We start from the raw sequence: 15,205 nt of genomic DNA, 5'->3' as shown, positions 1-15,205 counted from the left end.
CCCTTCAGATCATGAATGCTGCATGCATTCATCCCCAGCCTGCCAGCAGTTGCCCCAAACTATGCAGCTGCCATCAATGCTACAAGAGCACCCTCCCTTTTTTGGAAGGGGGAAAAATGTCACTGTGTTCCATTCAAGCACTACCCTACTCCACCCTTTTACCTCAAGGGCTGCCATGCGGACCACCTGGTTGGAGTGATAGAAGAAAGTGGGCAGGACATCAAAGATGGTGGTTTCAGAAAGGATCAGTTTCTAGAAAGGAAGGGAGGAGCAGCGAATGAACAAACAGGCCTGCCATTGGAGAACACAATACATTTTTAGAATCACGCTGGTTTAGAATTTAGAATAATAGGATTTTAGGGTTGGAAGGGATTCCACGGGTATCCAGTCCAACCCCCTGCAAGATTTCAGCTAGGTAATCCGTGACAGGGGGCCACCCAACCTCTTCTTAAAATCGCCAAGGAAGGGGAGTCCGCCACCTCTCATGCTTCCGTGAGGAAGTTTGATTAGAATCACTCAGGCCTCAAATGAGACCAAGGCCCTCTCCCCCACTGCAAGCTTTATATTACTGTAGCAAAGTTAAGAAGATGGAGTTATCACCAACAATCACTGTGTTTGTGTCGTGCACACAGCTGAGGTTTCGACAAAAGCATCAGGAGGCAGCATCCTTACTGGTTTGTGGCATTTTGATGCTGCTGCTTAGAGTTCTTCTCTCTATACCCATCTACATCCCTAAAGTATGGATCTGCCCACAGGGCATAATACTCACAAGGAGAGGGAAGAACAGAGTCATACAAGGAATGAATAAAAACTATAGCTTGAAAATGCTGTCTTCTCTGATAAGCATGCAGGGGTCTTTCTCAGCTAAGTTTATTTACTTTTTAAAAAATGAGGGATTTGATAGACTGACTCTGGGCAAAGGACCAGCTCCACCCCTGAGTACTTCTTGGCTAAAGCGTGACTCAAGTTTATGTCATGTATTCGTATCCGACCTGTTTTTCTCTCCTAGGAGCTCAAGGTGGCACACACAATTCTCTTCCTCCCCATTTTATCCTCAAAACGACCCTGTGAGGTAGGTTTGGCTGAGCATGAGTGACTGCCCAAGGACACCCAGGGAGCTTCATGGCCAAGTGGGGATTCGAACCCTGGTCTCTCCTGGGTCCTAGTCCAGCACTCTTGCCAAGACACGACAATGGCTCTTTAGTGTGAACAGATGCTGTCAGTTGCAAGAGCCAGACCCAACAAGCAATCCAGGTCACCTTTAGGTTTTCAGGGCAGAACTGGTGTCCGTACATGTCTATGGCTGAGAGGAAAATGGATTCCACCTGGTTGTGCCTCAGTTCGTAGGAAGGGAGGTGGGAGGCAATCAGCACCTGAGAACAAAAAGGGGCTTGGGTTCAACCGGCCCAAGGGAAGCAAGGAGGGAGGAATCACAAGCACAAGCCCCAGCAAACCTTTTGAAACATACAAGTGAAAAGCAAGATTTGTGCACAATTGCTAACTTTTGTGCCATTTATTCTGCCTCCAAGACGGAGGATTTCAAACGATCTGAAAAGCGTGGGAGCAAAAGATCAGGAGAGAATGGAGATGTAAAAGTTAGTGGGGAAAGACACTGAAAGTGCCCCTATCTCTTCTGAGATTTCAAAGACCAGACATTTTCAAACGGTCTTTCCATGCTGACACATACAAAAACTAGAGAACCATCTGTTTTAACCCCAAAGTATAAATCAAACTGTTAATCTTGTTGTCATTCACAGGCAACACCTTAAACATAAAAATAATAAATGCAAAATATAGAATAAAGCAGGAAAACAAAACATCAGAAATAAAGCACAACAGCAACACATCGCAATAAGCAGAAGCATTACAGTTTAAAATGCTGAGTAAATTTGTAAAAAACAAAACATAACAAAACATAACAAAAAACCAACAGAATCAGGTTGGCCATATTACAAAATGAATTGTAGCTGGAATCTGAAGAGTTACCACCTGGACATATCAGGATCATCCTCTTTCTGCCAAACACAGAGTCAATGCTAAGGAGAAGGAACATCTGTAGCCCTCCAGATGTCGCTGAGCTACAACATCCATCATCCTGAGACAACTGGCCATGCTGGCTGCTGGGTGTTGGGTGCCCAACAACATCCAGAGAGCCACACTCTTCCCATCCATGCCAGGTGCTCTGGAAGGTCTCCTGAGATTCCTTGAGAAACCCAAACCCTCCTCCAGGGCATGCAAAGCTTGACATGGGGCCGTTTGGAACCTCCTCCCCTTAGGCAGCAACACAAAGCCTTGGCACAAAATGCCTGCAGTTCCAGGAATGAAGGAAGAACACGGGAGTCCCACTGACCTGCCTGGCCCTCAAGGCCACTTTGGAGTGCTCTGTTTTGCTAAGCTGAGTCAGCTCATTCAGAATGGCCATCAGCTCATCGGTCAGGGTGTGGTCTCGGCCACAAAGGTGATCCTGGAGGTAAAAAATGCCAGAATGTATTATCTCTTCCTGCACCAATGTAGAAAGGAACCAGCAGCGGATAGGGAGCCCGGCTTCTGAAGCTGAAAGCAGAAGGGGAAGAGGGGTTTCCAGCAGCTCCCTTGCTATTTTTGCTATTGCCAAGAGGCACAATGTTGTTAGTGTAATCTTATTATATTGGTATTGAAATGTTGGCGCTTTTGTATGCTGTTACATTTGCTGTTATGCTATTGGGAAATGAAATTGCTCTTGCGGTGGCTGATTTCGAAATGCCTTCCTGTTTTCTTTGTTGCAAGCTGCTTTGAGCAAGATTCGTTTTTGTGGAAAAGCATCATACAAATAAAATTTTGAATGAATGGCGAATCTGAGGGCTGCTCCAGAGGTGGCCAAACAACAACTCCCACCAGCCCCAGTCAGAGTGACCGATGGCCAGGGAAGATGGATGCTGCCATCCAACCAGGCCCGGAGGGCCACAGACCTGCTGCACACACAGACACACACACACACACAAATCTGTGGCTCCCCAGGAAACCCCTTCCCTGTTCTGAGAGGACTCCTGGCTCTTAGCTTCCTCCTGCTACTCACAATCAACATCGTCACCAGGAGATTCTTCTTTGCCACCTGCGCATGGGAGAAAATGCATTCCAGAACCGGGGTCATGTCGGGCATGTATAGCTCGCGTAGGTGGATCACACATTTGTCATAGTGAGCTGAGACGAAAAGGGAAAATAAAAAGGGGTGCTTGTCAGATTTGGTCTCCCTCTTTCACTCCCGTGATGACCGAAGTGCGGCAAACCTGTTGTTGAGCCTACCTTGCTGGAACTGGGTCTCCACCTGCAAATAACACCTGAGGAGATCCAACACGACTGATTTCATGTGGCCTCGGATGCCACTGCGATACCTAAACGAGGGGAACAGATGTATTCCTCTCTTGCTGGGGTTGACAAGAGCTTTTGGAGAGCTGAAGGTGGGTTCACAGGGGCTCTGCTTCTCGTGGTGGGCACCTACATAGCTTTGTCCCACTGATTTTGGTTAAACAGACTTTGCAGGTTTCTAATGCAAGAGAAAAACCTGCTCAGCCTGTTTACAACAGGCATTGGTAGGATGAGCAACGCCACCTATTGTAAAGAACTTTCAACTCTCAGCTAAAAATATCATGTTGAGGCTTGAGGAATTTAATTTAATTTAATTTAATTGTGAAGCACAGCTGTTCGAATAAAGTAGATGAAAAAGTATGAAGGTTTTACTTTTTTTAAAAAAAAGGAAGCACATAATTTATGTATCAGGTCAGAGCAAGTTGAACTGGAGATTTAAAACATATATATATATATATATATATATCTCCATCACTAACAGCCTTGTCCCCTGTGTTGCTCTGGGATTCTAAGAAACGAAATCTTGATTCAAAATGGTATCCAACTGTATCCCAATGTAAATGAAAATCCGATTCTTGAACTGAGGAGCCACCATGCAAAATTTAGTTATGAAATCTTAAAGAAACAACTTTCAAATATATAATGTAGGGAAAGGCCCCGATGGGCTGTTTGCTGCAGCTCTCCTCCTTCTAGGCAAGGCCACAGCATAGTCATTAAACCAGCCTTCCTCAACCTGGTGCTGTCTAGATGTTTTTGACTACAACTCAAATCAGCCCCAGCTAGGAAAGCAGAAAAAAACTAGACACCCAGCACACACATTGGGTGTAGGGAATGTCTGCTGCATGTATGTGAAGAGAAAGGCAGGGTGCCCACCCCCTGAACTTGCCTCTGAACTAGCTGCACGATGCTCTGGGTGTTCAGGAAGAAGACCTCCCGGTCAGCTTTCCGCTGCAGGGTGGCTGCATGGCTGTCCAGAATGCTGGCAATCTGGGGGGCAAAAGAACATCAGAAGAGCCTGGCTGCTGGATCCAGCCCGTGGCCCATCTAGTCCAGCCTCCTGTTCTCACAGGGGCCAAGCAGATGCCTGTACGACACCTGCAAGCAGGACCTGAGCACAAGAGCCCTCTCCCCTGAAGCTGTTTATGGACCCTAGCATGTCTTTTAGAGAGGGCAAGGAGAAAAACTAGAGGAGATGACTTGGGAGCTGCCTGTTTCTGCACTTTCAGTTCTGTGCCCATGCTTCTTTCTCCAGAGCAGCAGAGGATGTTCATAGAATCAAAGAACTGTAGGACCGGAAGGGACCTCAAGGGTCATCCAGTCCAACTCCCAGCAATGCAAGAATCACAGCAAAATAATCCCCAACAGATGGCCATCCAACCTCTGTTTAACAACCTCCAGTGGAGGAGAGCCTTCTGGGGGAGTCCACTCCACTACTGAACAGCTCTTACCATCAGAAAGTTGAATCCATTGGTTCATGTCCTACCCTCTAGAGCAGCAGAAATCAAGCTCACTCTATCCTCTGTATGAGCGCCCTCATATACAGAGAGTAAGGCCAAGTCCCCTCTCAGTCTCCCCTTTCCCAGGCTAAACATCCCCAGCTCCTTCAACCTGTTCCTCATCAGGCTGGGTTTCCAGACCCTTCATCATCGTGGTCGCCCTCCTCTGCACATAACCGTCTTAAATTGTGACGCCCAGAACGGGACAAAGATTCCAGGTGGGGCCTGACAAAGGCAGAATAGAGCTGTACAATGACTTGAGCTGGACACTAGACTTCTGTGGATGCAGCCCAGGATTGCATTAGACCCCTTTGCTGTCGCATATCAACACATCACAATCTGGAGGACCCCTGCATGCCAACTGGAGAAGAGCAGTAACTTCAGTTACACAGACCTAGGGAGGGGGAGGGGAGGGGAAACTCTGCACAAAGCTCAAGAACACCCCCAGTTCTCTCAGGATCCCCCCTGGGCCTCCCCACCCCCAGTCCTCCTGGCATCACCTGCCCTCCCCCTCCCCACTGCAGCCCTCACTTGCTGGCTGGGGAACTGGCACAGCACTGAGGTGATGTTGCTGGCATACTGGGCCATCACTTTCCGGATTGACTTCTCCACAGATGGCGGGATGCGGCCCGAAATGCTCGTCATGATCTCCTGCAGCTCCAGGAGAGGCAGAGAGGGGTCCCGGAGGGTCTTCATCAGCTTGAAGACCCATTCTTTGACCTGAACAACATCAAACAGGAGTAAATTATCAGGGACACAAGGACCTCCCAAATAAGACACAGATTCAGTTTGGGAAAAGGCAAGTTCAGGGGCATCGGCAGTTTGTGCTGAGGGGCTCTGTTGGTATGGGGACTGCCAAGGAACCCAAGGGAAGTACAGTGGTACCTCGGGATGCGAACGGGATCCGTTCCGGAGCCCCGTTCGCATCCTGAACAGAACGTAAGACGCGACAGTGCGTCTGCGCGTGAACGGGTCGCGTTTCGCCGCTTCCGCGCCTGCGAGTGACGTCATTTAGACCGTCTGCGCATGCACGAGCGGTGAAACCCGGAAGTAACCTGTTCCGTTACTTCCGGGTCGCCACGGAGCACAACCCGAAAGCACTCAACCTGAAGCGTATTTATCCCGAGGTATGACTGTATTAAGAGAAGTTCTGCACATCTGAGAAAAGTGTCTGGCGCAATGAAAGCCAGCTTTGCCTGGGAGCCTCCCAAGCACAAGGAAGAGGCCCCACCTGCTTTGCTTGTGGAAGATCCTGGCTTGTTCCTGACTGTTGAGCCCTATTCCGCATTACCACCACAGCCTCTGACGTGGCTCGGCCCTGCCACCCCCTAGCTCCTCCCAGCAGGAAGGAGACTAGAAGAAGGCTTCCTGTCCCTGTGGGACTTTGTTGGCCTCCAGGGCAACCCACAACCTCCTTGCTTTCTGTGCAGGACAAGTGAAGCATTTGGCACGAAAGGGTGTGGGACTTGGCTTTGACTGATAGATCTGTTGTTTGTATTGTTTTAGATTAATCTTAATAAAAATCATATTACAAAACCAGCCAGGGGTCTTTGCACACAAGGAGACCCCCCCCCCTTACTTTGGTGCTGAAATACGGCTCTGGCAAACAATATCCATTCATGACGTTCATCAGGCTCTCCAGCACGCTGTGGAAGACCTGGTGCAATTTCTCACCAAGGATGGGCAGGGGCTGTTGAGTGGGCAGCCCACCGGTGTACAACTGGGCCTGGAGGTGGGGATGGGGAGACATTGGGGAGGGCAGCACAAGAAGGAAGAAAGCAGAGAAAATCCTTTTAGAACCACAGGTCAGCAGAATCCGGAAGGGCGGAGCAGAGCCCAGCCAGACACACCTTCCTTTCCCAATCAGCCTCGGCTCACTTACCAGGTGGACTTTGGTGGGGTTGTCCAGCTCAAGCCTCGCCACAACGCAGCCCGTCTCCAGCAATGTACCTGGCCGCTTCACGTAATGGATGAGGCCCGATTCCTCCACTGCCAAGGTCACCACCATCTTCATCACCTGTTTGGAGAGTGACAGGAGGCTTCCTCACCCTTGCTGACAGGCCTCGGATGAAAGCTGGATTCACGCAGGGCTGGATTAGCCCTTAAGCAAAATAAGTGTGCGCTTGGGGCATCCAGGGAAAGGGTGTACCCCAGAAATGATCCACTCATCCCCACCCACTCTGCAGCTGAAAGTTCATTGCGCCCAATACGCTCCCGTTTGCCCCTGCCATGCGGTGGCTGGGAAGGCAGCTCCAGAGCATCCACAGAAATGCTTCCCAGCCGGCCAAACGCCAGGGCTACCTCGATTTCCGCATAGCTGTGGCCCACACAGACGTGTCCCCCGTCATCCACCGTGTACTGCAGGAGCTTCCCAGCAGAGGGAGAACGGAGCAAGGTTGGGTCGTTCTCCTTTTCAAAGTCGCAGGTTTTATTGCCAATGGTGATGCGGTATCTGGAGCCGAAAAGAGACAGGGGGGGGAGGGTTAGCTTTTCGGGTGTTAACTGCTACCCATTGCAGAGAGAAGGGTGTCCCTTTACCACTGCATCCTTCCATCAGTTGCTGTGACCAAGAAATCTTAAGTTAAATATTCATTTTAAATATTTAAACTAATTTAATGGGGGGGTGATTAATTTGCCAATGAATGTACAGAATAGTTCTCAAGCACAGGATGTGGAACGCCCAATCTCAGAAGGTGGAGGATTCTCCCTTCCTTGGAGGTTTTGAAACAGAGGTTGGATGGCCACCTGTGAGTGGTGGTTCTTTAGGTGATTCTTTAGGTGTGATTCCTGCATTGCGGGGGTTGGGCTAGATGACCCCTGGGGGTCCCTTCCAACTCTCATGCTTTTTTTGCTTCAGATTTATGCTATGACAAAAACACCAGATTAAAACAGATCACTGCCACCTGCCAACCATATAAGCAGTTTTAATAAATAGTTGTATTAAAAATAGTATTTGCACATGTAAAAAAAATTAAAATGTGCGGCCCAATTAATTGAGGCACCATTTAGTTGATTAATCTAGCTACTTATAACTTTAAGACTGCAGCTCTAGTTGTTATGCTTTTCTTTGGAGTTCCCCCCTTTTTCTATGTGAGCTGTTATTGCTTTTATGCTAATCTTTCCTCCCTCTTCTAAAGGTTTGTCTTATCCGGTCTGGGAAGTGAATGCAGGACCTGACAGCCAAAGTGAAATGCACAGCCCTGGCCTACAGCTCCCAGCCTAAGCTGCTCGCCATGACATCACAGGCAACTGTGACTTAATCGTGAGCAAACGGCTGCTGCACGTGTGGCCAGACAAAGCCGCTCCCTTCCCTTGTAGGTGGCCTGGAAAAGCTTCTCTCCCTTGCTAAGCCTTGAACTGGAGTCCACAAAGAGCAAGAAGCAGCAACTCAGAAATCCACTTACCGGTCTGTTTCTTCCTTCATGTACGTGGTGTAACTGTTGCCATCGTAGGAGAGCAGGAGCCCCCCGTCGTTCAACCTGTGGACGTCGATCTCTATGTGGGTGTTGTTCATTATGATCACGTAGGTAGACAGCGACTGGCGAGCAACCTGCCCAAGCGCCAGAAAAAGAAAACGGGAGCCTTTTTACCTATTTTCCCCTCAGAGTGGGAAGGAAAACCCCAAGTTACCCCATCTATCACCCTGCCCACTTCCAACCTCACAATACACACTGCAGATTCAGATATTCAAACAGCCAGATCAGCGTGTAGATAAGCTGCCTCAAGGAAGCCTTGCCTTTCATGTTTGGCTGGCCTGCAGCAGCTGTTCTGCAGCAGCTGGGGGTGAAGGGGGAGAGATGGGGCAAATAAGAGCATTTTTCCCTTCCTTGTTTGCTTTTTGCAAGGTTTCAGAGGGGTTTCCTGGGTCTTTTCGTCATTTTGGGGACAAAATTGCGTGGTCAGAAAAGCATTATACATTTCCTCATAGGAATCAATAGAAAATGTTGACTTGTTACACAAACACTCTCATGACAAACCATTTCCTGAGGACTGATTATGTTCAGGTAGTGGCACCTGTATTTACCGTATTTTTCGCCCTATAGGAAGCACTTTCTCCCCTCCAAAAATGAAGGGGAAATCTGGGTGCGTCCTATGGGGCGAATACAGGCTTTCGCTGAAGCTTGGAGAGCGAGAGGAGTCGGTGCGCACCGACCCCTCTTCCTCTCCAGGCTTCAGGAAGCTATCAGCAAGCCTGGGGAACCCGCGGGAGTTCCCGCAGGGCTCCCTAGGCTGCGGATAGCAGCCTGCTGCCCGGCGCGCGGGGTGCCCTGAAGCAGAGCGCCCTGCGTGCCGGGCAGATATCCGCAGCCTGGGGAGCCCTGCGGGAACTCCCTCAGGGCTCCCTAGGCTGCGGATAGCAGCCTGTTGCACGGAGAGCGGGGTGCACAGAAGCAGCGCGCCCCGCGCTTCGGGCAGACATCGGCCAGCCCCACAAGCTCAGGGGACAGCGGGGAGGTGCAGCGCCGTCATCCTGCTGTTCCTTGACCTGGTTTGGAGGCTGGCGCTGGGGAGAAGTGCGCTTCTCCTCAGCACCAGCCCCAGAAGCTCAGGGGACAGCGGGGAGGTGGAGCGCCACCACACAGCTGTTCCCCGACCTGGTTTGGTTTTCCCGACCTGGTTTTGGGGGGGAAATAAAGGGAAATTTTTTTCCCTTTATTTCCCCCCAAAAAAACTAGGTGCGTCCTATGGGACGGAGCGTCCTATGGGACGAAAAATACGGTATGTCCCATGATGAACAACTTCATTATCTTCTTACTCCCTAAGCAACCGGTACAGCCTGCTCTCCAATCATGTTCCCAAACCGCACCCTGCATACCAAAACTCCCGGTGGGAAGCCGCCTTGTGTCAAGTCCATGTAGCCTAGTGTTGCCTGCACTGGCTGGCAGGGGCTCTCCAGGGCTTCAGACAGGAGTCTTTCCCCAGCCTAACTGGAGTAGTCTTTGCGGACTGAGCCCGGTACATTTGGCACACAAATCAACTGGCTCTCTGAGCCTTCCCCTTTGGATCAACCTTTTGCAAGCATTACCTTGAGTGAGTATTTCATGCCTTCGTAAATAAGCTCAACGTCAACAATGTTCAAAAGTGAGGCTGCTGGTAGGACTTGGCCCCTGGAAGACAATCCCATCTTAGCACAAAAATTGCCCTACAATCCTCTTCCTCCCCTCTCCACCGCCCTTCAGTTACTCTTCAGAACAATCTTATGAAGACAGATCTGCAGAGCACCTTTAGAATACTCTAAGCATTCCACACACACACACTTTGCTGCTATGCTCGGACAGCTGCTCTTTAGCTAAGCTGCCACTCCCTGCAACATAATTTGCGACTGCAAGTCAGCACAAAGCCCAGGTGAGTAGGAAGAGTTTCTCAAATGCGGCTGAGTGGTGTAACACCCCCAACACTCCTTTAGGTGGCGCTTTACCTTTCAAGCGAATGCAGGAAGTCATCCATAGACGTCCTGAACAGAGCATCCGCCACGTTGAGAGCGCCACAGACCACGCCCAGAATAGTGTCTGGCTTCTCTGCCTGAAGGGAAAATAATGTAGGCAGACCGATAGACAGACAACTTCTTCATAAGAAGAAAGAATTCAGACCAAGGTGCTCACATCTTTGAATCCCAAAAGGTTAATAAAAAATATGCAGTATATATTCAGAAGCATGGCATAAATGACTGGCACCCGGAGCTCGGCTCACCTGCACTTTCTCTGCAATCAGGTGATCTAGCCAGCTGGTGTCAGTCTCGTTGGCCTGGAAACTCTCTGTTTCCAGCAGCTTGACCAGGTACTCGACTGTTGTCCTGAAGTCCCCACGGATGGACAGCTCCTTCAGAGCTACTACTAAGTTTCTGAGAAGATAACCCTTCTTATTAAGGTACAGATCTGCCTCAGGAGATTTTATTTTTATTTTTTATCTAGACTCTGCATACAACAATAAATTTGCTTTTCTCAAAAAGATAGCTGGAAATTTGATTTATCAGGGGGTGAACCAAGGCCCTTTCTGAAGTATCATCCAATCACAGCCTGGAATTACGGTAGATGTTACTGGAAATGCTGGTATGAAGAGAGGCAGTCTTGCATCTCCTTCTCTCCTCTCCCTAATAACATGTGCAGGGCAACCCTTTGCATTCACTCAGTTGGGATTACTCCCAAACAGATGTGGATAGGATTGCAGTCTGATCATCTAAAAAGTTTACCATCACATCATGAAGCCGCACATTTCCTTATCCTCAAGCTACACTTTGGTGACTGCCATTTGAGGGGGAAAGCTCACAGCCCAACATCATGGCTCTTGTTTTAACTTACTGCAGGGGTGGGGTAGCTTTGGCCCTCCAGATGTTGCTGAACTACAACTCCCATCAGCCCAAGCAAGCATGGCCAAAGGCCAGGGGTGATGGGAGTTGTAGTTCAGCAACAGTTAAAAGCAGCTATTTAAAACATTCAAATAATAATTAACCTCAGTGATAAGCTAAAATCAGATTAAAACAACATGCCAACATTCAATGTATCTGGGCAGGCTTGCCTAAACAAAAGTGGTTCTCGCAGGTGTGAAAAAGAATACAGTGAATATCTACCCACTGTATAGATTCACAGTGGTATCTATAGGCAGGGAGTTCCAAAGTATGGTGCGGCCACAATGTGGAACAAATGCTATGTGGCACCTCCAAGGGTGCCCATTCTGAAGCTCAAAGCAGTCAAGTGAGCATATGCAGGGCAAGGTGGTCTCGCAGGTAACCTGCTCCCAACTCCTTAAGGCCACTAAGGTTGATGACAGTGAAATACTCACGAGATGGCTTCCTCTCGGTTCTCTCCCCAGGAGAAACAGTGTCCAAACTGAGAGTCAGCAAATTCATGCAAGCCGCCAGTGGCTGCCACACTGAAGTACCCCCAGACGTTCTTGTTGCTGCGGAAATTCAGCTCCTGCACGGTGCCAGAGCTTGGCTTGAAGCCCTGCAAGGTGCAAAAGAGAGACATGGGGAGCAGGAAAGTGGGGGGGGGGGGGAGAACATGCGTTTACACTTTTGCCTTATTTCCCCGCCGACTTTTAAGTGAGGTCTCAAAAGGCAGCTTGCCACAAAAATGGTAAACATGAGACAGCAGAGTCACTGAAAAGCATAGATGGTGTTACCTGACCGGTACTAAGAAAAACCGGATGTGGGCTTTAATGTCCCCAGGTCTTTACTACAGTGTGATCGTATCATAGGCACTCTTAACTTGAATTATTTCAACCATACGTGGTAGAACATGATTGAAATTTCACAAGTTAAATCCAAGCAAGGCGGAAAGCTTAAAAGCTCTTTTTGTGTCCACTTTGATGCTCCCCATCTTGCTTGAAGGGGTAAGGCCCACGCAGTGCCCTCATTAGGGGGGGGGGGCTCTTGCAGATCTTGCAGGGTCATCTGAGTTCCTGCAAGATCTTCTCCAAGCAATCCTGGACTTAATTGTGTTTTATTGCGGCTGCTAGTCCTTGCTGCTTCATCTTGAATAATAATATTTAATAATAAACTACATTGTTATATGTTCATATTTAATGGTTGCTGGATTGTGCTTTTATTTCATTTTTAGATTGTAAGCAGCATAACAGAACCTTAGGTGGAAAGCTGGGGTCCAAAAAAATTAAATAAATAAACAATAGGCAATTTGTGAACTCCTGTTGCACAGAAGTTTGACAGTGCTTGATGAAAGGATTCACATCCCACACGCTTGCAATGTGGACCCAAGCTCTCTCAGCATCCCCTCTCCATGTCTCCATGACTGACCTCATCAGGATTTTCACTGGTGATCCGTGCTGCAATCACATGGCCCCTGGGGACGGGCACATTGCTGGGGCTCTCAAAGGCAATGGGAGAATCCCCCCAGGGGGGTTCTCCATAGAGGGCCCGGATGTCCTTCAGTCTGTGCAAAGGCACACCCATGGCAATCTGAGAGGAGGAAGAGAAAAGAAGGGGCAAAAGGAAACAGAATTCCTTGGACCTTTCAGGGTCCTTTCCAGATGCTTTTACAAACATTTTATTTCATGGGATGCATCAGAACACATGGCAAGATATTGGCTGCATTCCATGGCAGTTTATTCTGTTTTCTTGACATTTCCCTGACTGTTAATTTCTGCATTCTATTTGAGTTTTCAGATAACATAAAAACTACTTCTGGTAATATGGTGTACATTTCATTTCCATGATATTTGCTTCCAGAAAATAAATCTATTTGCAAATAACATGGAAACAAGTGCTAAACTTGTGCTATATTCCACTATATTTCAGGAAGTGTCTTTTACATCACGTGAAAGCTCAAATATAAACCAGAACTTAACAATTAGGGAAACAACAGGAAAATGAAATAAACTGCCAATTGAATGCAGATAACCCTTAAAGGCTTATTCACATTTCCTCTTTTCCCTCTGCTTCCCCCCAGAGAAAACTGCTTTTTGGTGCTCAATCAGAGCAAAGTGCAATTCGGGTTTTCTCCAGATTGATGTTTGCTCTAATTTAGCACTAAAGAATGGGTTTTCCATGGGCAAGGAGCGGGGAAAGGGGGTAACTGCTCGGACCTGTGCCTAGAAAGCAAATGGGAGTGTGGATGAACCCATAGTCTCAACCGCAGCTAAGAGATTAGGAGCGGCTTGTAAAAATCCCATACTCCTTTTTCCTCTCTCTTACAGGCTCCCATATGCTCATCCACAGTTGAAGAGTACATGTGCACCAAGTCTTAATCATGTTTAGCACTAATCAGGTTCCCCTCTTAACCAGGGTCTGCAAGCTCACTTCAGCCTCCGGTTATTTTCTCTGCTACATTCTTATGGAGAAGAGCTAAATGCAGGCACCTGGCCAGCCACTGTGGGAAGGAGGTTGCTGGATTAGATGGGCGCTTGGCCGGATCCAGCAGGGCTCTTCCTACATTCTTTACTGCAACTGGAGAGCGTACTGGATGAGGTCCTGGGATATCAGGGTTCAAATCCCTCCTTGCCCATGAGGCTCACTGGATGTGACCTTGTGCCAGTCACTGAATCACTGCCTCTCTGCCTCACCTACTTCACTGGATAGGTAAAGGAGGGTTGTTTGGGGGAAGAAACGCGAAGAGGAGAACATATGGCACTCTGGAGCACCATGGAGGAAAAGATGGGATAAAAATGCAATAAATAAATTACTACAATGAAAAAGACCTTAAAGAGACTGACTTTTGGTGGTGTGAGAACAACACCAGGCTTAGAAATTTCTAGGTCCCTGCAAAGACCCTGCTTCCCACTAGTCCTAGAGAACAGGGATGGGTCCCCTGTGGTCCTCCAGATGTTGCTGGAACTACAACACCCATCATTCCTGACCACTGGCCATGCTGGCTGGGGAGGGCCACGGGACAAAAACCCCATTTAGTAGTATCTGAATTACCTGAAGCTGGGCAGCAGGCAAGTTAACATCAGCAATCATCTCGGTGCAAGGGTGTTCCACCTGCAGACGCGGATTCAGCTCCAGGAAGTGGAAGCTGCCATCTTCACTATAGAGGTATTCCACCGTTCCCGCGCTCACGTATCCCACTATTTTGGCAAGTCGTACAGCACACTGTGGAGAAAAGCAGCCACGCAAAATAAGCCTCCATAAAACACGCAATGCCTTGGGAGAGTGACAGGAGCAATTCATCCAGAAAAGTGCACGCTCCTACATTATCTGAAACTTTGACTTTAATTTTTCTTGCATTGTGATATATTGGCTGCTTTGGAGAACTGAATTTTGAAGAATAAGGAATATGTTCAGCAAGTAAAGAAACAAAATAGTTTGCGGTGAAGGTGAGATCTGAACACGGGACAAGGACCAGTGTGGTGCTGCAGTCAGAGTGTTGGGGCAGGGACTAGGGAGACACAGGTTCAAATCCACACTCACCCCCAAAGTACTACGGGTGACCCTGGTCTCAGCCTGATCTACAGCACAGGGTGGTTGTGAGTGTGAAGGAAGGAGGGGGAGGAGGAAGAGGGCAAAAGGGAACCATGAGGAGGTCTTTGGAGAAGAGGCAGTCTGTAAAGGGAAATAAATAATAAAATGAAAAACAGGGATGTGGGCCTGTGGGAAAGGGAAGTCACCACAAAAAATATATATGCATTTTAGTGCACATTCCACCCAGTATATAAATTTTTGTTATGTCATTTCTGCACAATTTCCCAAGCAAGTTCCCCTAATGCATCAACTTTTTCTTTGTTATTTTCTATGTGCATTTCCCCCCAATATAGGCAATATACGTAGGCCATTTACACGGGGGTTACATTCTAAGGAACCACATGTGTCAGTGAAATTGCACATATCTGAAACACCACTGAAAAAGCCTGCAAACACCTCATTCTGCCTCTGCCCAATCCATGTGTGCACAGTCACGCACATATTGAAC

General features: G+C 48.3%; 1 protein-coding gene across 15 annotated transcripts in view; it reads right to left on the bottom strand.

Annotated features, from left to right (window-relative positions):
* Window positions 1–15,205, bottom strand: part of ACACB (acetyl-CoA carboxylase beta) — a 68,630-nt gene that overhangs the window by 19,226 nt on the left and 34,199 nt on the right. For 14 of the 15 annotated variants that reach the window (XR_014503920.1, XR_014503921.1, XR_014503922.1 and 11 more), the window contains 17 exons: window positions 14,218–14,388; window positions 12,595–12,756; window positions 11,622–11,785; window positions 10,533–10,683; window positions 10,261–10,364; window positions 9,868–9,949; window positions 8,246–8,391; window positions 7,143–7,293; window positions 6,724–6,858; window positions 6,421–6,567; window positions 5,373–5,561; window positions 4,232–4,332; window positions 3,283–3,371; window positions 3,056–3,180; window positions 2,351–2,464; window positions 1,260–1,373; window positions 163–252 (listed from right to left, as the gene is read on the bottom strand). Coding sequence is in view for 6 of the 15 variants with exons in the window: in XM_083407252.1 (XP_083263378.1) it covers window positions 163–252; window positions 1,260–1,373; window positions 2,351–2,464; window positions 3,056–3,180; window positions 3,283–3,371; window positions 4,232–4,332; window positions 5,373–5,561; window positions 6,421–6,567; window positions 6,724–6,858; window positions 7,143–7,293; window positions 8,246–8,391; window positions 9,868–9,949; window positions 10,261–10,364; window positions 10,533–10,683; window positions 11,622–11,785; window positions 12,595–12,756; window positions 14,218–14,388 (2,235 nt within the window). In the remaining 9 variants the exon portion in view is untranslated. The remainder of the gene's footprint in view (window positions 1–162; window positions 253–1,259; window positions 1,374–2,350; window positions 2,465–3,055; window positions 3,181–3,282; window positions 3,372–4,231; window positions 4,333–5,372; window positions 5,562–6,420; window positions 6,568–6,723; window positions 6,859–7,142; window positions 7,294–8,245; window positions 8,392–9,867; window positions 9,950–10,260; window positions 10,365–10,532; window positions 10,684–11,621; window positions 11,786–12,594; window positions 12,757–14,217; window positions 14,389–15,205) is intronic. The other variant, XR_014503926.1, reaches the window with a different exon arrangement.

Source organism: Podarcis tiliguerta, assembly GCF_965153285.1.
Source record: "Podarcis tiliguerta genome assembly, chromosome: 13".
NCBI lineage: Eukaryota > Metazoa > Chordata > Lepidosauria > Squamata > Lacertidae > Podarcis > Podarcis tiliguerta.
Note: the sequence above shows the minus strand (reverse complement) of the source record. Positions and strands in the feature narration are given on the sequence as shown.